The 21,372-nt window shown below is 55.6% G+C and overlaps 4 protein-coding genes across 4 annotated transcripts; 2 read left to right on the forward strand and 2 right to left on the reverse strand.

Moving 5' to 3' along the window:
• Positions 1 to 914: 914 nt before the first annotated feature.
• POSPLADRAFT_1174760 (hypothetical protein) lies at positions 915 to 4,248 on the reverse strand (the record flags this gene model as incomplete). Its single annotated transcript, XM_024488308.1, has 6 exons — positions 915 to 1,779; positions 2,023 to 2,166; positions 2,219 to 3,064; positions 3,432 to 3,502; positions 3,574 to 3,858; positions 4,051 to 4,248. 6 exons carry the CDS (start codon positions 4,246 to 4,248, stop codon positions 1,077 to 1,079), a joined length of 2,247 nt encoding a protein of 748 aa, XP_024334079.1. The 3' UTR covers positions 915 to 1,076.
• Positions 4,249 to 11,303: 7,055 nt separating this feature from the next.
• On the forward strand, positions 11,304 to 12,671 carry POSPLADRAFT_1174762 (hypothetical protein). Its single transcript, XM_024488309.1, has 3 exons — positions 11,304 to 11,457; positions 11,516 to 12,167; positions 12,225 to 12,671. Exons 1-3 carry the CDS (start codon positions 11,407 to 11,409, stop codon positions 12,566 to 12,568), a joined length of 1,047 nt encoding a protein of 348 aa, XP_024334080.1. The 5' UTR covers positions 11,304 to 11,406; the 3' UTR covers positions 12,569 to 12,671.
• A 1,265-nt stretch (positions 12,672 to 13,936) lies between these two features.
• POSPLADRAFT_1037103 (hypothetical protein) lies at positions 13,937 to 17,553 on the forward strand (the record flags this gene model as incomplete). Its single annotated transcript, XM_024477193.1, has 10 exons — positions 13,937 to 14,353; positions 14,411 to 15,149; positions 15,216 to 15,574; positions 15,635 to 15,726; positions 15,793 to 16,147; positions 16,202 to 16,283; positions 16,340 to 16,395; positions 16,458 to 16,544; positions 16,578 to 16,775; positions 16,831 to 17,553. 10 exons carry the CDS (start codon positions 13,937 to 13,939, stop codon positions 17,551 to 17,553), a joined length of 3,108 nt encoding a protein of 1,035 aa, XP_024334081.1.
• Positions 17,554 to 18,525: 972 nt separating this feature from the next.
• Positions 18,526 to 20,677, reverse strand: POSPLADRAFT_1157317 (hypothetical protein; the record flags this gene model as incomplete). The annotated part of the gene is made up of 7 exons (XM_024487168.1): positions 18,526 to 19,028; positions 19,098 to 19,188; positions 19,259 to 19,317; positions 19,376 to 19,473; positions 19,810 to 19,912; positions 20,282 to 20,552; positions 20,624 to 20,677. The coding sequence occupies 7 exons, from the start codon at positions 20,675 to 20,677 to the stop codon at positions 18,526 to 18,528; spliced, it is 1,179 nt and encodes a 392-aa protein (XP_024334082.1).
• Between the last annotated feature and the right edge of the window lie 695 nt (positions 20,678 to 21,372).

Consider the following 21,372-nt stretch of genomic DNA (forward strand, 5'->3'; position numbering starts at 1 on the left):
AGTCATCTAGCGGCACTGTTCCTAGCCCTCGCTGACAGCTTCTAGCAGATGTAGAAGTTGTCCGCTATTCTTCGAACGTTGTACCCGTGACATGTGCACGGCTACGCAAGTGGTGTACCAAACACGCCTTGCATTCCTTCGCTTTCTGTATGTACATATACCCTGCACCTTCGGTTCGCTCACGCTTCCATCCCGCCCATGCGAACATTCCACATGACTGTGTGCTGTTTCCTTGCTTTCTAACCGTTCGTGCGCGTGGCTTGAGTTAAACTTAGGTTGTGTGCAATTAGGACTATTGGCTTCACATGTAGCCTACAGCCGTTGTTAAGATTGTAATTCATTTGTTCAATAGTATATGTTGTCCTTGGACATGCTCAATACCGAAGAGAGCAAGCACGAAGGAACAGAGCAACTTTCCCAAAAATTGGAATTACACAGTAATGCGTTCAATTGCGTCTCAAAGCAGCTCCATATTGTGTATACAGAGAAAATGTCAGCCCCTCATACTACTCCAATTGCCAGCACTAGCCTCGCATCGGCTGGAGTCCCACAAGGGGCATCGTCATTTAGCCACTCGACTATTCATGTAGCCTTCAATGTCCCGAAGGACGCACAACCAGGGTAGGAGTCATGAGAGCAGGAAACCCCACTCCCCACTTCTCAACCACCGGGGCTGGCTGGCAAGTGCTCCAGAAGGTAGACGCGCGCTTATGCTTGGGATCGGACCAAGCACAAGCAAGCAGCCTTCCAGGGCACCGGCCTAAGGCGAAAGAAGGAAAATGACCATATCTAACTGGACAAGACAAGAAAGACAACGTGGACGAAGACTTGCCATAGAACCTAGTGCATAAAACCTAGTAGACATTATGTGCAATACAGTCACGGCTGCCCCGGTCTGCGGACCGCGCGGCCGCTAGTCACAACATGGGTGAGTAGTATAGAATACAGAAGACAGCGAAAGCAAGACGTAGCAAAGCGTGGTGGTACATTCTCTCGACCGCGTCCCCTCGATAAGCAAGAACCGTGCAGCCTCCTCAGGCGCCGGGGTTTCAGAGAAGAAATGGTCCAGGTGCTCTTCAGTGTCCGTTTCTCCGATGGCCGCTCCCGTTGGTATAGGTGTATTCGGTGTCGGGTGGGCCGGCGGGGCCTGGCGGGGCTGGATACGCATGCATGATACTAGCGAGAGTGGCAGGGACAGGTGGGGGGGAGGCCGGCATGTAGTGATGACGAGGCGTGACCGGACCTGCCGCAGCCTCGCCATTGCGGGCCGGTGGCTGATATGGCGAGCGGTGGTGCGCGTGCGGCGAGGACATCGACGAGTGCGAGTGCGAGCGTGTGACGTGGGGCGGCGGCATCTGCTGCGGGGAGTAGTGCTCGTGCTCACGCTCACGCTCCCTCTCGCGGTGCATCACGGGCGAGTGCGACATTGTCCGGCGGGCGTCGGGCGGCCCGACGACGGAATCGGTCTCGACATAGTCCTCGTACCGCGAGTTGCTCGAGCGTGAACTTCGCCGTTCGCGGCGCATGGGCGGCTCCTGTTCACCACGCTCGGCCGGACGCACGTACTCGCGATACTCTTGCTGGAACATGATGGGTTTGTTGCTCGGCGGCGCTGGTGGCGGCGGGGGAAGGTATGCCTGGTGGTCCTCGCCCTCTTGGATAATTTGTAGCTCTCGCTCACCATCGCCGCGGTCGGCATAGTACCCGCCGCCCGCCCCTTGACCTTCATGGTCATCAGAGAGGGCAGGCATCACCGCGGCGTGGCGCCCACCGAGCGGCCTGTGTTTGGAAGATGAGTCACTTCACAACCGTCACGCGGCAAGACTAACAAGAAGTAACGAAGACGCTCACCCGCCCTCCACAAAGTGTTGCCAGACGTAATCTTTCAGATTACGTGCACCCGGCAGCTCCTGGATAAGGTGTTTGATCGTGTTCTGTCCCAAGCCGAAGAAGTCCGGACCCGACACCGAGTTCGAGTGCTGCCGCTCCCGGATATGGTTCGCGGAGCGTACAACGACGGACCACGCGCCTGTCGCTGTGCCCGCAACGATGGGCTTATCGGGCTGGTCCGCCGCGATTATTCTGAACTTTGGCCCGTCACCGCCATCAAGGATCGTGCAGGTATACTGGACCTCCGCGCGCATGTCGATCGTGGACGCATAGCGCCTGTGACGCACATGTTAGCGCCTCCGATTGGACGTGGGGTCTAGACACGCACCTCGTCACTTCGTAGCCAATAGGGAAGATATACCGCTCCGTATGGAAGTGCTCACGCGTGCACACCTCCCCAAGGCGATGCACCGTCATGATGCCGACGTTCAGAGGGAGGATCGGGCTCCCCTTCGCGTCGCGCGGCACCGTCGGGATGCTGTAGTTCTTGCTCTGCACGGTGTGTGCCTTCAGCCGCTTCGGCTTGGCGTGCCGCTGCAAATCAGACGGCCGCGTGGCTGCCGCTAGCCCGCCCGTCGATGACGTGCGCAGAGTCATCTGCATCTGCGACTGAGGAGGAGGCGGCGCCATGTCCGCAACGTGACCATGCGCGAGCGGTGGACCGTATTCGTCGTGGGGGGACTGAAGAGGCGATGGAGGCGATGGCGAACGGTCTTGTGGGTGCCCGCCTCCGACCAGCGATCCTCCCTCGGAGGACGGCGGCGCGGGGGGCTTGAGGCGCAGACGCGTCCCGGAGCTCGACACCAGCACCGGCGGCGTACCCGCAGGCGCGAACGTCAGCGGCGCTCCGATGTCTTTGGTCTTCGCTCCGCCCCGCGGCCGGCGCACCGTACGTCGTGCCTCGCGCGCCTCTTCCTCCTGTCGCTCCTTGAGCTCTGCTTCTGCTCGCTTGCGCGCGTCAGGCCCGACATGCCGCGAGAGCAGATACGGGTCAATGTCGGCGTCTCCTCGAACGACCTCATCGGTTGCTTGCCGGAGGTTATTGACGAAGTACTTTTGCCCGGAGACGGAGAGGAGTGAGCGTGGAAATGCATTAAAGGGCGGCGCCAGGTTGAGTGCACCGGGATTGAGCTGCGGGTTGGACTCGAGTTCTGTGATGCGATCAAGGAAGAAGCTGTACAAGAGCCCGTCAACAAGGTATAAGAGCCATATGACGAAATGTGCAAATGCGAGAAGAACCGTGACTCGCAAGTATGTAGACAGGAAGAATTGGAAAGGAACGGTGAGACATGATGAACGGGAGAAGCAAATGAGAAGGCAAATGAGAAGGCAAATCAGCTGTACAGAGTAGCCTTCACTTCAAGATGCTCGTGGATGGTGAAAGCTGATGGACGACAAGTCCAAGCTTGGGACCAAAAAGAGCGAATGAAATTAAAAAAGAATTTGAAGACGGATGACGAAACGGGATATGTATAGAGAGCAAGGACAAAACAACAGCTAAAAGCCTGATTAAAGAGGCAGAATGCGCAGAAAATACTCACCGTCTCTCCGCTCGCCACTTTACATTACGTTCGCCAGAGCCTCGCAGTTGAAGGATACTCTCCTTGTATTTCTAGGGGGATTATAGTCGTATCAGACCTCGACGGTCTGGTATGCGAGTAGATCAACTACGCGATCGCTTACCTCTTCAAGGTCAAAGTACTTTCTCTTCAGCCGCCGGTACTTCTCGACGACGTCCGTGCTGTTGGACTTTTGGGACGTGGACTGGGCGACCTGGGGCGGCAGTGGGGGCGGACCCATAACGACATCCTGAGGCGGGCCCATGTTTTGCGGAGGGGCCATGTTGGACTTGTGGGCGCGGCTCATGGCGACGCGGGGGCGGGAGTGATGAGGGTTGAGAGAGAAGAGGGGATAAGGGCGGCTGGGGTCCAGGGGCATACCGCGCCAGGGCGAAGCGACCGTCGCCACCTGTTTGGTCCGATATAAATCCCACATTGAAACACTACTAGTCAGCGTCCTCCCAATCACGTAGATCATATGCTTCGTGCGTTCCTTTGTGCATTGTCCCATCCGACATTGACCACTACCGCGTGTCTATGATATGGCTGCAGACCGCGCCCCGCCGCCTCGCAACACCGCCGCGCGGACAGCCAAACGCACTGCGACGGCGCCGGGAGGGCTGCGAGGAGGTGACAGCGCATTCGGCGTGGCGTTGATTGACTGATTTGGGCATGTCAGACGCCGAAACCTTCTTCCCACTACGCCTCCCACTCGGACCCCGGGACCCCTACGTATGTCTCTGCTCCAGGGCCCAGACACTTCTTCTCCGTCGGCCACGGCTGCCGCAATCGGCGACATGTGTGGTGTTCGCAGCACTCGCTGCTGCATGTCACCGACGTTGACGGACATCCGTACAGCCCGTATCTCTTCGGCACGCCTATCGTCTTGATTAGAAGGATCCTTGCTGGTTGACAACAAGCGCTCCCAACCACACGACACTCCCCGTGCCACACCTCTGCCCCCCTCAATCCACACCCTCTCGTGCCTATCGCTCCGATCGCCCTTGTCTCGATCACAATGCCTGCATCCTAAACTCCCTCCCGAGCTACCTCACTTGCCTCATTCGGCCATGCTCCTTCTATTTTGGGCAAGTCGTGATCTCCATTCCTTTGCTGTCGGCCGCTGTCACCGGCCGTGATGTCGATACAGGAAATAGAAACTGTAAGCGCTTTGTCTTCCCGTCGTGTCCGAAGTTCGAAGGTGAGAAGTGATCACTGGCCCTCTTGACATGTCTTTATCATACTCCGGCATCGAATGATGCGGACGCAGGTCACGTGCGATCGTCAGCATCAATGTCCCGCCGAGTTCGCTGACATTCAAGAAGCACGCTCTAGGACGCCTTGATAATGTCCATGCTCCACGACAGTCTTTTGCCCACAACGGTGCAACATGTCCCAATAGCAACAGACGTCTACATCGAACGTCTATGCGCTATGCGACAGAACGCCGAAGCCACTGTCACAGGGGCTGCCAGTGAGGCGGCGACCGGTTCTTCGCTCCTGCTATGTCCAGCCAATTGCCCCGCCTTCGTCCCAGTGTGCCATACTCTGCGATGGGATGTCTATCATTGAGACTGCTATCACGTTGTTGCGTATCGCAGCAGAGCTTATTTCCAATGAAGTATTGAGAAGCCACACAGCACCTGTGAGGAAACAGAGCTTCCTCCCATCTTCTGTCCGGATTAGAGTTTGGGTCCGCAACCCGAGTACGCACCTACCAAGTATGTCAACCGCGTGTACACCATTAACTTTGACAAGTCCGCCCCTCATCCGCAAAAGCATCCTTGATGGGTGCCCCTGCTGCCTGCAATGCTAGCAAATTTGATGCGCAAGGACAGGCCTATCTGACAAAAAAGAGTACGGCTCGGGGCCTAGGGGCGGCAACCGCTTTCTTCCGCTGCCGTATGCTGGCACCGGCGATCCCATGTTATTGCATCCGTGTTTGAGGCCGCCGTGCTATATCACAAGCACACCAGCGGTCTCATACGCTTGCCACTGCAACGGTCGGTGATGAGTGCCCTACGATATAACCAAAGTCTTCGATTGTGCATATTGTACCAGCTTTGTTGAAGGCAGGGAAGCCGTGGCAGTGGCGCTTGAGCCGGACGGAGTCTTATCAATGCACTATTATCGCTCCCAGTGGCGAGTGAGCCTCGATGTCTATTCTGTGGTGCACGTGCATTCATTTCTCCTCAAGATGATTCTCAATTTATTTGGTCTCAAATCCAGTTTTATACCCGCTTGAGGGCGCCGCCGCACGCGGGACACCACATGCATGTCACCATATCATAGCGGAGCGTCAATCTGTCGCAGGTCATCTGGTAGCGCTGGCTGTGCGCGAGCAGTCCATCGAGTCTTTCGGGTCTCAGGTATGCGATCCGATTTTGCGGTGTCTAGTGGCATGAAGGGGCCGGGTGAGGACGGGGAAGAGAGCATACGCGCGAGATAGAGTGTAACAATATTGGCGATGTTCGTTGTTAATGTCGACATTCCGTCAAGCAGACCTGAGCAAAAGTCAACAACGATAATTGAGCGCTCTGGAGCACAAGTCGTACATGTGTGTCGTCATTCGAACAGTCGAAAGTTCAACGCAGAGATTTGCAACGGTTCTATGCCGAATGCTAAGGCAGCGTCAGGGCACAGCCCGGTCACGATGAATTCTCACTCACTCACATAATTCTTGCCGTGGTTCTAGAGACGCCATCATGCTTGAGTAAACATCTCCATCGAGCATTGTTCCAGTAATATACGACAAGTGTTTCTTGTTTCTGAGCCGATGCATTTCAAGTGCAGCACACTCGACGACCCACTGTTCGAAAATGCTTGCCAAGGAGGCTAGCTAGAGATATAACATAGAGGACTCACCTTCTCGGCGTCTACGACAGATTCGTTGAGAATGAACCTCGAACAAATGGTTGATTAATCTCCGTTATCATGTTCGAACCTTACGTGAGTACGATGTTCATAGTTGAAAATGATATATGTACCTTTGAGTATGAAGCTGTAATACGTGTGGGTGCAAGAGACCCAGAGTACGCCGCTCACGGAGGGTGGACTTGATGTTATAGCGCCCACAGCCTGTAGCACACAGTCACAATGCGCATGTCCCGTCGCCTAGTATTTTCTTGTCTTCATGGTGCCTCTTGAATACGTCCTGGATGGCAAGCGATGAGTGTGAGAATAGATGCTGTCAAAACGAGACAGCAACGTACGCGTCGATGGGGCAACAATCAGCGGTCTGCGACTCTATATGATTATCATGATCATGAGTACAGTAATCACGAGTCAGAAGGGGGGGGGATATATATGTACGCAGTCGTCGCGGCGTGAATGGCGCTGTTCAGGTGGTTGGGCATACCTCGTTTCGGTGCCTTTGCGAGCGAGTGCGGCTGTTCTCCCGGTTCATGGTTGCGAAGCGATTAGCAGGCTCCACGGCCGGGGGTTGGGGGAAGAAGTACGTCGTTCTGAATTTGTTTGTCTAGGGACAGTACTTTGAGGTTCACTGGCAACATCTGTGCCAGTCGGTAAACCAGCGATGGCGTACCTTATGGCCGTTCTTCCATTCGTTCCGCAAGGGTCTCCACTTTTCAAAATGACAATGCGAAAGGCCGACAATTAGGGTTTATCGCTGATAAACGCATGCACGGTTTGTGTCATGCGAGACTTGCTAGCTTGAACGAAGCCAATGCCGCGATCTCTTAGTTGCTGCTGCGACACACCTGCGATGACTTTGCCCTGTGTTAGGCACGGCACTTCACTTGACTAGGCATTGCGCATACCGCGAGAGCAGGAGATGGGTCCAGCGTCTGGTTTCCGGCTGCAGCTCGTCGTCGTCAAATTCATGTCAGAAAGGTGTGCTCGGTGCATGCGATTGTCCGAAGGCCATGTACAAGGGGTTGGTTGATATAGGTATTTGCCGCTGTCTCTGTAGTCGCCGTCCCTGCTCGCTCTCGACATCCCAAGGAGACTCAAGGAGCGATGTAAAATCTACAGGTCGTATGCCTTGAAGTCGCTGAATCAGTATACGGTACCCCAACGTTGCCCAATCACTGTCTGTAAAGCAACGCCACCATTCGATGGACCCCTTCAAGCTCGGAGAAATTTCGTCCCCCGATGGCCCAATTCGACACGGTGAGTCGTGAGATACCCAGTGCCGACGTCGCGCATAATTGTTGAAGTTCCCACTTCCCTCTCGCTGTCTGCCACGACAAACGTGGCTGTCCCTCATATTGTCTTCGGCCGTTAATTCATTCATCCACGTCATACGTACGCACAAGTGGAGCATAGAGGCTCAAACATTCTCCTGAGCGCAGACGTCGATCTCTCCTTCAAGTCTCTAAAGGCTCCGGCGATCCTGGCTCGAACTGTTAGTACAGTTTCCTCACACCCGCTTCCAGCCGTAATGAAAGTTCCTTACAGAGCGAGCCAGACTCTTGATACCAGGATTGAGTAACTGTTTACCCGAGGTACCGTCCATCCTACTGCCAAAGAGAGCACATATACAGCGACCGGGTTCCGGGGCAATTCAGTTTGTGCAGTGCAGGCTGTGCCAGGATCGCCGTCGGAACGGCAGATCTCCTGGTCAGATGCGTCGTTGGCAAAGGAAACGCAGCGACCCCGTCGGCTGGAGCGATAGCTGTTCTGACAAGGAGGGAAACAGTACGACATATCAGGACATATGGAAAGCTGGAATGAAGATCTGCAAACATACACGTAATAGATTGGTTACAGCGTTGCTAACCGGGCCTACAAGGCGATTTAAACTATATGACGCGTCGATGTTCGCTGAGGCCCCGGCTGGCGGTCCTGTCACAGGAAAGCTTGAGTTCACCGCCGGCGAGGGTGATAGGAGATGGCAAAACGCGACCGATCGTCGATACGTATCCCGTCACAATGGCCATACCCGTTGTACTTTGCAACGCAGTGGAACTAGTACCAGAGCTCCAGCTTTTCCGGTAGAAAGAGTGTTAGCAGCTTGTGCGAGTGCGCAGAGACAAGGGCTAGACAAGGAATAATCGAAGGACGTACCCAGGTTCGCAGCTAGACACTATTACTTGCGAACGATGGGATCGCCGCAATCCAGATTCAACCGTTAAATGCTACTTGTGATCGGAACATCTCAACCTCAGGATCTCCGGTTGTTCAGGCAAGTGCGTGTGTATACACGCCTCAGATCGACTCGGCCGAGTAGGACACAGACAGCAGGGAAGACATGAGCTTATCCCAGCCAGCCTTCCGACTTGCCACAGTCGGGGGCTCACTACAGGCGAGATGAAGATCTGCGACAATGGAGCGAGGGAAATATAGCTTAAATTGCAGGAAACGCCGCGACAGCAGCTAGGCCATTACGTTGTATGGGAGAGCATACCTGATGAAGCGGCAGCCTCCAACATCTAGGACGTGGACGACGAAGACAGTTAGGCCGACGGAGCAAGGCAATCGCGAACGCGCCGTTTGTGCTCCGAGGTGCTACTGCTCCTATCCTACATGAGCGGATGCCGCGCTGATTTGGCGTAATTTCCGCTGTGGGCAGTGCTTGGCGAATAGCAAGCGCGAGAGCCATCGGATCCCAACTGGAAGCTGTGCTATATGCAGAAAGTGCAGAATAGAGTTCCTGATAATATGACTGGCTACCGGGAACACGACCCCTGGAAGAAGCCCGACCACTGGGCGTCTATCGTTGCCATGCTTGGAAGCCGAACAAGCCTGCCGCACGGCGGTAGAAGCACTTATGAGACGCGTGAGATAGGATTGGCGCTCCAGGTCGGTCGGGCTTGCACCAATGGCAGTCTATAGCGTATAGCGTCTGAGGCGACACAGCGGCATTCATGTCAACCACTGGCATCATATCCTGGCGTTTGGATGTCAAATCGCCCCGAAACAGTACTGAAGAGTCTGGGAGAAATGTACAGGCGTTATTGACGAAGCGATCGAGCGGGCAACCGAGAAGACCGATAAGCCAACGTGCATTCTCTAGGTAAGAAAAGAGGGCTAGACACAGCTAGATAGTTGAGGGCCTGAGCATTCTTAGAGCAGCGAGGATCACGGCCATTCTCAACTAGGATAACGCGCCAATTATAGCTGGGGAGTTTGCGAGAGGGAACCCGTGAGGCGTGAACGGTTCAGTCAACATCCCATGGCACTCACCAGCTGAGCTTACCACGAGACGTCTGCATGGCTATAGTTGTGCTTTGAATGGAAAGGACGATGTGCGATGGCATGCATCCCCTGGAAGAAGAACGTCGACGAGAAGCGCACAGGAAAGATAGGACGCGCGGGAATAGCTCAATCAAGGCTCATGACACGCAGGTCCGGCCGCGCCAAAGCAGAGCTCATGGCTCCTGTCGGATGGCGCAATTGCACGGCGGGAAACATTGTGGTGGCAGTCAAGCAAAAGCTGTCAGGTTGGAGGTAGTTGAGGAGAAAAGGATGCAGAGTCATGTACGGTGCGAAAATCACATGCACTACGTGTTGTGGGTCCTCAATCTCCGCGAGCATTACCGCGTGCAAAATTCGCGAACAAGGTGGATACCAGCACACGTTAAGCTGTGTTTAGCGAAGTTCAATACATATGGCGACACGCTACTGGGTCTCTGAATTCAGTGAAAGGGGGTACCAATGACGCTACAAGAAGATGAACGTGTACGCGCTGCCGAGAGTACGGGCCTCCTTATCTGAGAACGATGCCATGACAGCCGCCGAATCTTTCAGGGACCCGGATGGGGCGGTGTTCGCGCCTGTTCTTGCCCGCGCCTCGGAAGGGACGATACAACGAATACAGTCAAGGAGCACGGAAATATTTGACAAACGTCGCGTTAGGAAGGTGGTCGCAAACGCTTCGTGATCCTACGCCGCCGGCGTTGGCGTTGTTCCATTAATAGTAGAACATGGTCATTCAAGGCTCCGCGGAGCCTCGGCAGCGGTATGTGCAGGGTACAAGCTCAAGTCACTCGTGCCCCGCATGTGAACATTAGTAGAGGAAAGAGGACAGAGGACGGCATAGCGAGCTCGAGTATGGAGCATCGATCGCCAGGAATCTTCATATGTCTAACTTTCGAGCATCAACTTCCCAAAAGGGACTGCTTAGTAGCTTATCTGCTCCACTTGCGAGAACGTCACCCTGAAACCGCCCGATCAAAGTGAGAGAAAAAACAAAGGGGCGGGTTGTTATGACGTGTACTGTATTCTAAGAGCGAGAAGACTGGCCTTGGGAATGCACGTCGTGATACAGGCCGACGTTCGATGAGAGGTTGTGGAGTAAGTGGAGACTTGCTATATGCGGAGCGTCGGGCTCTGTCGGGCTTGGCCGGACGAGCGCCAAGTCGCACGTTCACTGCGAGTCATGGTCTGTTCACACAGTTTCCAGGGTGGCTACTGGTGAAATGAACCCCAGCGCACGGTACCGACGCCCATAGTCCGCCCGCGTAGCAGGAGGGAAAAGGACCCTCAAAGATAAACGCAGAAGGGGTGATTCCCGAAGCATCCCATTTTGGGCCGGGAAGACGGCGTTGCCTTTTACGACTCAACGCCCGCATCGATACTGGGATTTCGAGCACTGGCGTCCCAATTAGGCAGGCGTGGTATTGATGACCCTTGGGGTGACAAACGAAGCTCCGCCGCCTTCTCCTCTTGCCGACCACCCGTCGCGCGCGCCACCCCATTTCTTCAACACTAAGGCGCTTCCTCGTGTCCGATCCACTGTCTGCTCCACCGTACTTCCTCCTTTGGAAGTGGGTACGAAAAATGCCAGCCTCCGCTTTCGCCTCAATGTTTTCTCACGGAGTCACCGACAATGGCGATCGAGACGTATATAAGACGACCCACCGTCAGCCCAGTCCGTCAGTCTCAGTCAGTATCACAACACACCTCTTCTCCTACAACATAAGAACAGGTTCACTCCACCTGCCACCTCGATACCTCGACTTACTCCTCTACATCTACCTTTCCTACATCCAACATGTCCTCTACCCCAAAGACATTCTGCGTTGACGCCGTCCTCTTCGACATGGTATGTGGCACCCGACGCATCACCATTTCATTCGGTTACTAACCAAGTTCCCATGCAGGACGGTACGCTCACTGACTCCATCGCCGCTGTCGAGGCCGCGTGGGGCAAGGTCGCAAAAGACATTGGGCAGGACCCGGCCTACGTGATCGCCGCCACTCACGGCAAGCGCGCCGTGGACAACCTCTCCCAGTTCAAGCCCCACATCAAGTCGCACGAGATGGACGTCGAGGTGCAAGCCTTCGAAGAGACCATTCTCTACTTCGCCGACGCTTACAACAAGCACGGCCCCGGCTCGCGCCAAAACTCTCCGATTGCCTCACCCGCTGGATCGAGCACCAGCACTCCTGCACTCACGCCCGCGGCGTCGACGCCTTCGTCCCGCACCTCATCTCGAGCGTCGTCATTTGTTGGTGGCCTGAGCAACCTCACCGCGTTCCGCCGCCGCCCATCATTCCTCCACCGCGTTAGCAGCCTCCTCATGATGTCGGACGACCGAGCACGCATCGTAGAGTCGTCAGTTGAAGAGGACGAGGAGACTACATCAGAGCAGAAGGAGCAGACGAAGGAAGCGCTTCACCAGCTGCAAGCTTGGCAGCAGGAGGCAATCGCAGTCGACCGCTCCGTGCGCATTCTGCCCGGAGTCAAGCGGATGATCGAGTCCATCCCCAAGGGTCGCTACGCAGTCGCAACATCTGGCGCTAAGACATATGGTATGTTCTTTCCTATAGGCCTGCATGTAGAGAGACGCTGACCACATTGCGTCACAGCGCACGGTTGTATGACACGCGTCGGCATCACTCCCCCTCCGGTGACCATCACTGCCGATGACAAGCGCCTCAAGGCAGGAAAGCCGGCGCCCGACCCGTTCCTGCTCGCTGCAGAGTGCCTTGGCTTCGATGCCAAGAAGTGCCTCGTCTTCGAGGACTCGCCCTCCGGTATCAAGGCCGGCGTTGCGTCGGGCGCGACAGTCATCGCTGTCTGCACGTCGCATGAGCGCGCGAAGATCGAGAACTGTGGCGCGCACTACATCGTCGAGAACATGGACAAGGTCCGCTGCGACTCCGTAGAGGTCGACGGGCAGCTCCAGCTCAAGTTCACCGTTCTTGAGTGAGCGGGAGGAGTGGTCTTGGTCTTGACGATCGGTTACGCAGCGGAATTCTCATAGCTACATCTCCATGTTTTCGTGCCTTCCATGACTCGTGCTTTCTTTCTGGACGCTATCCACTGTCACGCAGTTGTACAAGTAATGTGTACCATCAGAAGCGCGCTCTTCATCTGTCGCAATAATACCATTTCTATCGCATCTGTGGGATTTGCTTGATTACAAGAAAGGAAAGGATTTAAGCGAATCCTCTCAGAGCTCTAATTCCAGAAACCTCCGAAAAGGGCCGTAAAGCGGTTAGGTTGCAATGGTTTACCGGTGGGTGGCCCCTCTAAATGGTGAGGTTACATCAATGTAACGGTGTCGTTTCCATTGACCGCTTGCCGCACAGGATCGGCGGCTGAAAACTTGCCCGGAGGTGCGTGGCTCCCTGTGGCTCCATAGCGATTGACAGGTCCATTTTCTGACTCCGCTCGAGTCCGTTGTAACGCGTGCTCGAGCGCGACATCGCCTGCCGATTGTATGTCTGGTCTTACCTCCAACTTGAATGAGTCCAAACGGACGACTCGCTGAGACGCTTCTTGCGAGCAAACTTAAAAGGAGTCAGAATAACGAAGTACGCTGCTTCGAGATGGAATCGGTGTTGGTGGCCAAGCGCGTCCGAACGCCTCGCGGTACGCGCGAGCATGACGTCGCGTTATCGCGTCGGGATCAGCGCGATCTTGACGCGCCCCCTGACGTACCTGTACCTGTCGGACCTGTTGCTTGTTCGTTAAATTATTTTTCGAAGATAATGATGGCTCACCAGCATAGCTGCCCGTTATTTACCTGATGTCTTGCAGCGCGGGCTTCAGTTGTTGTTTCCTACCAAACTGAAGCTCGTGAGTTTTACTCCTTTAATTTGTGTTATGTACCGTACTCGTACTGATCCCCTGTAAAGATATCTTACCTCGTTAGGTATAGCAATAATTAGTAGAGTTGTCGTTTCCTGCCCAACTGAAGCTCGAATCTTACTTAGTCAGATACTCGCTCGCCCCTGTTAAGAAACGGGCCATCGCAGTGGGCTTCCAAAAAAAAACAGAAATGCGGTCCTACGTCACTTGGGTTTGCGCGGGATGGACTGGCGCGTGAACGCGGCTGAGTCATGTGAGGCGCGACTCATTACGCGACGCGTCTCGCTGCCGTCAAGCGCGTTCATCTTCTCTGTCTGTCTGTCGAGGCGTCCACGAGACCCGGCTGCCGTTGGCTGCTGCGCTATCTCTTTCTCTCAGCAACGACGTAGAGAAGTTCGAGAACCATTCGTATCGTTGAAGTTCTGGTCGGCTGTCTGAAAGCGCTCCATAGCAAGATTCAAGAACGTGTCAGTAGCATTTCGGTATGCTCGGAAGTGCTGAGAATAGCTCAGTCGCTGGCGGAGACAGCGACGATGACTTCGACTGGGAGGAAGTCATTGTTCCCCAAGCGGACCAGCCGGAAGACCATGCGCAACCTCTTGAGTCGGCCTTGGACAGAGCCAGCGATACCCAGGACCTGCAGGAAGGCCCGTCGGAGAGGCCTAACATAGAGATAACCATACAAACGCACAGACGAGGGAAAAAGGATAGTCCAAAGTGCGTCTCCCTCGCCTTGGTTCTACGTTTGGCGACTAAGTTTGAGGGCGGTAGGAAGAATCCCAGAGCGGAGCAGATACAGGCTGAACGCCTCGCCAGGCTGATGTGCCACCAGATACACACGGTTGCTCTGCTTGCTAATGCGCGAATCAGGAACAAGTGGATCAATGATCCGCTTCTGCACGTATGTCCCGCCGTCTGCGTTGGCTCATGTCCTGTCATAACCTCGCACATACTATAGGCTAGGCTCATGTCTCTCACACCTTTACACCTTCAGAATGCATTTTCTTCTATCACTAGGACTCGATATCCCGAAGCTGCTCAGCGCGGGCGCATGTTTGAGTCTGCTGTCGTCCGGCTTGCGGAGTGGTGGGGTCAAAACTTCAGGGTCGACCGTACAGGTCATATCCGTAGTAGGACGTTCGACGAGGTCCAGAAGAAGATCACCGTGGACAAGAAGGGAAAGGGAAAGGCGCGTGCGCTAGCAGACGACCTCGACGACGACGATATGGAGGGCGAGATGATTCGGAGCGAGAAGAGTCTGATGAAGCATGCCCTCATGATGCGTGGCTCGAGGGATACCAGTGCCCAGCTGTTCACCGCTTTGTGTAGAGCACTGGGAATACCCACGCGATTGGTCGTCAGTCTTCAGAGCGTGCCGTGGCAGGCGAGTGTCGGCAAACCAAAACCCACGACCAAGAAGTCAAAAAAGAAGGCTGAAGCGGAGGAAGGTGCAAGAAGTGATGAAGACGACGACATGGAAATGGAAGAAGTACAGATTCCTGACCTCCCGTCTGCCACTGCGGCGGCGAAGGGCAAGGGGAAAGAAGTGCTCGCTGGAACAAGCCAACGCATCGGCAGCGAGCAGCCGCAAGTGAACGGGGCGGACAAAGGCAAGCAGAAGGCGCCGCCTGTGATCAAACTGAGGCAATCGAGAGGTCGCAAGTGGGGTAACGTGCCAACTGAACAGCCTAGACGAAGTATGTGAGAGATCGACGTGCAATTTGAGGGCGTGCATTGACAACATCATATCCTGTACATCACAGGAGAACGAACGCCTAACCCCACAACGACGGCACCAGTCTTCTGGGCGGAAGTGTTCTCTCGTGCAGACGCTCGATGGCTCTCAGTCGACCCCGTCCGATGCATCGTCAACAAGCGCAAGGCATTTGATCCTACACCAAATCCCAATGCCGTGACGAAACCCGACCGGAGCCGGCCGGTTAAGGTCGAGAACCGGATGGTATACGTTGTCGCCTTTGAGGAAGACAGTTATGGTCGGGATGTGACGCCCCGCTATGCCAGGGAATTCGGCGCGAAGGTGTCCAAGATGCAGCAAGGTGGCAAGGGCAGGAAAGAATGGTGGGAGCGTATTATAGGACTGGTCAAGCGTCCATATCGACTGGTGCGCGCCGCCGTCTGATTGCCTTTGTTGGTGCTGAGAAGGGCGACTTGCTCGCATCAGCATAGGGATGACTTAGAGGATGAGGAGCTCACAACAAACCAGCTGACCGAAGCAATGCCGACCTCTATGGCAGGGTTCAAGAATCATCCTCTGTGAGTTGTAAAATTCCCCTCTACACTGATTCATCTCACGGACAAGTCTTTCTGGACTTGTCACAGCTATGTGCTGGAACGCCATCTCAAAAGGGACGAAGTGATCCACCCTCCCGTCGAGCTGGGCAAATTCCGTGGGGAGCCGGTATATCCACGATCTTCTGTGGTCGCTCTTAAAACCGCAGAGAACTGGATGCGGCAGGGCAGGAACGTGCGCGAAGGCGCTCAGCCGATGAAGTGGGTGAAGCAGCGCGCGATGACCGTGAACAAACAGCGAGCAATCGAAATGGCTCTCATGGAAGGCAAGAGCAGAGCGGGCGAGCAAGGCGAAGGGGACGGCTTCGCGGGCGAGGACGCGGCGATGCAGGCACTGTACGCCGAGAACCAGACTGAGCTCTACAAGCCTAATCCGATCATTAATGTGAGCGGCCGCAACCCCTTCATGAAAGCCCTTCTTGATGCATTTTTCCTGTAGGGTAAAGTACCAAAGAACGACTTCGGTAATATCGATCTCTATGTTCCCTCAATGCTGCCTGCAGGTGCCGTCCACATCCCCTGTGAGTACTGTGAGTTCTGTCGTCGCACATCTGTCTTGACATACCGTACGTCGCAGATAAAGGCACGGCGAAGGTCGCGCGCCAGCTCGGTTTTGACTTTGCAGAAGCTGTGGTAAGTTTGCGCTTCACTTCCGGTTCTCAATGATCGCCTGTTGATGGAGCTGTGTACTTCAGACGGGTTTCGAATTCAAGAAGCGGAGGGCCTTTCCCGTCGTCACCGGCATCGTCGTCGCCGCCGAAAACGAAGAAGCTGTGCTCGATGTAAGTGATCGAACGGCGGGCTTATGTCGGCAGAGTACTAATCGCTTCCCGTCGAAGGCGTATTGGGAAGCGGAACATGATGCGGAGGAGAAAAGACGCGCGAAGCGGGAGGAGCAGGTGATCAAGCGCTGGACGAAGCTTGTTCACGGTCTGCGAATCCGACAACGCCTTCAAGAGCAGTATGCGGGCGGCGAACAGCGCGAAGGCTCCCCTTCCGGCGCTAATGAGGAGGTGATACATCATAAACAACGGCATGCGCATCATGGCAATACTGATGTCGATTCAGGACGTGCAGGGACAAGGGGGGTTCCTCACGGCTGCGGACGATGTCGTCCAACCGTACACACTTCCGAGGAACTTCCACGAGGTGTTGCCTACATCAACTACGATCTCACTTGCACCATTGAACAAGCAGGACGATACCAGCTCTACTCTCGATGCCATCGAAAGTCGTGGTCATGATGAGGAGCACAAAATAGTGGGAGAGACTGGGAGCGAGAGTGACGAAGACAAGGATATGGAACAGGTAGTGGCATTGGCACTTCCAGGCCAATCTGTCCCGCTGCCCAAGACCATGCTGGAACTCGCTGAAGCAGCGGCGCGGCAGCGGGATGAGCTCTCAGAGCAGGAGCGACGAATTCCCGCCTCGCCTGCACCAGAGTCGTCCCAAGTTCAGACGAGGACAGCGAGAGCAAACGGCTCGGGCGCACGATCGACGCCCACTGGCACACATACACCCAAACCATTTACGAAGACAAGATCAGCACGAGGCTCCGACAAACGCCGGACGCGGAAGCGCACGCGAGATGACGCGCAGAGCGCAAGCGCCGGGTCAGACGTCGAGCCGGCGACTTCGACGAAGGCATCCCCAGCAAAGCGCGCGAGGAAGACAGTTGCGCCGGTGCCAGCGTCTGATAGGGTCCTAAGGACACACACAACGAAGAGCGCCAGCAAGGTGCAGGAGGAGCGCGAGATGGAGGAGGCTTTCAGGGAAGCCATCACGGAATAGTATACACGGCGGACTTTCTGCCTAATAATGTCCGTATTTTATGTACTACTTATTGTGGCTACCGTCTCCTGGATCTTATTATACCTTTATAAGCTTATGTTTCTTCTAGAGGGCTCAAGGCACGCGCTCACCTGCGTCGCTGGGCCGCCGGGATGTGGCTGTGCTGCCGCGGCTTCAGGTGTGGTGGAGAAGAACGTGCTGAAGCCTGAAGAACAGCGCAGAGACCGAGCCAGTGACGATCGTAGATTTGAACTTGACGTCCCGAGTCTAGCTTGCCTGTGCCCAGGAAAGGGCTTCCATCCCGGTTCGGAAGGTGGTTTGCTATGTTTGGACAACTGTCGATCGGTCGACATGTTTCGAGTTTCTTTGTCTTTATGTGCGTCATCCTCTCCTCGCAGGACATGTATGATATCATCGCTGTCAATGCTTCCGTGTACTTATATAAACCGGCGTGGACGCCGAGAAATCCAGTTTTCTCCTCTCCCTCGAACCACTACCATCTCCCACTTTGCGCTTCAACGCCTCCAATAGAAACAAGAGCCACAAGTACTTGGCAAGTCGCTTATTCGTTTGATCATCGTACGTGCAAGGCGTGCCTGCTTCGGATATTCGCAGTTCGTGTACGTGCGTTAGCATCGGATGCGCTTCGAGATATTCGTCGTGTGTGCACGTGCATCGCTGTCGGGCGTGCTTCAATATCACGTAGGTTGTTCGTGTTTGTGCGTTGTTTCGTGAACATGTTTATATACGTTGTCAATTTCGAGGACCGGGCACTGCTATCTCGAATACGTTTTGGGGACGATCGCATATAGTTAAAGAGCGCATCGGCATTCTGAGACGTTTTCGAGGATTCCCGTTTTAGTTTGTCTGTTGTTTGCTGTTTCGCGAACGTGCATACAGTCGGATTAACGCGGTCATTTTATTCTTTTTATTCCTCTAGCTAGCATACAGTCAACACATCCCTTCGACCATCTACGGACAACGCTGCGACCGACCTTCCCACACAGGCGCAAGCCCATCCGCCATTATCGGGAGGAGACACGCGAAGGTGAGGTACGATGTGTGGCCCCGGACCTCGGGGAACGCCTTCGAGATGCTGATCCTGGGTGCCACACCGGTCGTCACCGGGCGTGCCCCTTCCTCCGGCTGCGCGTCGAGCTCGTGCTCGCGCATCACAATCTGCGCCGGCGCCGCGCCGCCCTCGCTGAACTTGAACTCCTCGCCTTCTTCCGTTCTGGAGCGTTTCCCCGCGGCACTGATCGCATCGGCATCGTCATCGGCGTCCGCATCGTCCGTGCGCTTGCGTTTTCCCGCGGTGGCCACGGCGGCGCGCGAGTTGGCGATCTGCCGAAAACGCTTGTCCTCGCGGCGACGCTCCATGCCCTTCAGCTTCTCCCTGACGTCGCTGATCGGCGTGAGCGCGGGCACGGCGTCGACCTGCTGGGGGCGGATGAGCGTCTCGTACATCGTAATGTCTGGCGCGCGGGAGAAGGCCGCGTGTGAGCGTCAAAACAAAGAGGGAAGAGGTGGGGGAGGCACGATACCCGTGAAGCCGGCGTCGTTGAGCGCGTTGACCGTCCGGAGGACTTGCTCCATGCACGGGCTGAAACAACATATCCGCGTCACGCGGTCTTTCTATCCACGCCCGATAATTCAGCCTAGGCATACGCGGAGGGGGAGGAGCATGAAACCGCCGATTACGCACCCTCAAGGCCTTTTTGGCGTGGTCGACAGCGTCCCATGGCGCGGGGAGGTCCAAAAAGACTGGGGATGCCAGTCAGGACTACCCTACGCGGGCGCGCGTTTGCGACAGATGACCCACCTGCGTCAACGACGTCGCTTACGGTGAAGCCATCCTTGCATACGTTGCGGTGGGTAAGCGTGACTGTCGCGTCCATGCCGTGACGCGAGAACTCTTCCCTACCCGAAGCAGAAGCGCGTCAGCATCCGCGAACCGCGCAGTGCGCACAGTGCAGCGAGAAGGCCATATCGGCAGCCAATCTCGCGTCCACAGTCAATCGCATGCGGGCCGGGCGAGCCCGCGCAGGATCCGCCGATAGGACCCCTGAGAATCCCCTCAGAGCTCCGATCCCAAAAATCCTCGAAAATGGGGCCTCTGGAGCGAAAATGTTACATCTCAAACCCCCAAATGGGGCCCGAACGGCGGTCAGGTTACATCCCAAACGCCCCCGAATGCAGGGCTTCCGCCGATCCACGCCGACTCGCTGGCCCGTGCGGGAAGAGAGACTGACTTACCTGGCCTTGGTGGCGCGCGCTTCGTGGAATTCATATGACCAGAGATGGCCGGTGGGCCCGACGGTGCGGGTGACGGAGTGGGAGAACGAGCCGGAGCCCGTGCCTATGGGGCAGGGCGTAAGGCGGACGTCTGACAGCTTCTACACGCAACCTACCTGGGTACAGATGGTGTCAGCAAATGTAGGCGTGCGGCGAAATAAAGCGACATGTCATCGCCGCATCTAGTAGGCAAGGAGATGAAGAAGAAAGATGGTGAGCATATAACTAATGCCCTCAGAGGGCGGGAAGCGGCCTGTCGTTGTACCGTGCGACAAAGCAGTTATGACAGGATATGGAAGAAGAGAGAAGATGGAAATTTTCGACAGCACCACGGGCGGATGTAACTCGACGCCATCTACAGCGAAGTTGCGAGCTACAGTCTTCCTGTGGTATATGGAATCCGAAGGCCAGCCGAGTGCGGACGTAGGCTTACCAGCTTCAATAACTTTGCTGCCGGGCTTGATATTCAGCCACGAGGTGACGAACGCAATGTCCGCGAGGTAGAGGATTTGCGTGCGGTGAGGGAGCGCGAGAGTCCAGAGCTCGGGCGTCGGGCGGAGGACGTGGATGAAGCCCTTGCCGTTGCGCGAGCCGACCTTGGACCCATAGGGAACGCCGACAAGGTCGTCATGACGGTAAAAGCCGAACCTGTTGTTGATCTCCTTGCCTGGAGTAACGACGAGCGGCTGGACAAGGTCGCGGGTCTGGTGCCGGGGCACACGCGAAATTCAGCAATGACATGCGGGCGCAAAGCGGGCGACACGCGTTCACGCACCATCCAAACAATGACTAGGTCGCCGGGTGCAATTTCACGGGCCGAGGACCACATAGCCGGGTGTGGTGTGAGCCTGTTGGATGCAAAGTGAGGTGGGTGGGACATGCTCGAGACATGCTGCAGGCGTACCTGTTAAGAAGCCACGGGGCATCGTGTGCGAACTTACCAGGCAGAAATGCAATCTGAGGACTTTGAAATCTGGCCCGCGGAAGCAAATCTAGACCAATGGGAGCGCGTGGGAAGATTCCAAATGGCACTTGAATCTTGGGCGAGACGCCGGGGCCGCTGTTTCTCGGGAGCAGCAGTACACATCCTCAGCGGCCCTTCCCCCGGACCCATTCCCTCTCAGCCCTCCGTCGCGCGGACACAACGATCCCTCCCGGCCGAGATTCTAGTCTCAATCGCGTATTCATTATTACGATACCCCTTTTGACCCCGTGGGACTCGCGAAGCTATCCTTCCACCGCATTGTATTGGCGGCCGTCTCGTTCTATTATTTAGATCACATACCCTTTCCTCCTCGCCCATCCCACCTCAGCGCATTGAACCGCCGTCGCCGGTTGGATTACATTTGTCCGTTCCGCGAAGACAACATATCTCCTCGGGCTCATTCGTACCGCCTTTGCCTTGTCCAGTACGGAACCTTGTTCCATGCTTCTCGAATAACAACACGACTTATCTCCACAAACACTGCTTGCTTCTTACCACCATCTTGTCTCGTTCCCCGTGCGTCGATATTCGCATCCTCT

Source organism: Postia placenta (genome assembly GCF_002117355.1).
Source record: "Postia placenta MAD-698-R-SB12 unplaced genomic scaffold POSPLAscaffold_19, whole genome shotgun sequence".
In the NCBI taxonomy this organism is placed as follows: Eukaryota; Fungi; Basidiomycota; class Agaricomycetes; order Polyporales; family Adustoporiaceae; genus Rhodonia; species Rhodonia placenta.

Excerpts from the sequence above, each read along its gene's own strand:
- POSPLADRAFT_1174762 (XM_024488309.1), top strand. The coding sequence starts at position 11,407 with ATGTCCTCTACCCCAAAGACATTCTGCGTTGACGCCGTCCTCTTCGAC. Across the intron at positions 11,458-11,515 it reads ACGCCGTCCTCTTCGACATG|GACGGTACGCTCACTGACTC; the intron begins GTATGTGGCACC and ends GTTCCCATGCAG. Across the intron at positions 12,168-12,224 it reads ATCTGGCGCTAAGACATATG|CGCACGGTTGTATGACACGC; the intron begins GTATGTTCTTTC and ends ATTGCGTCACAG.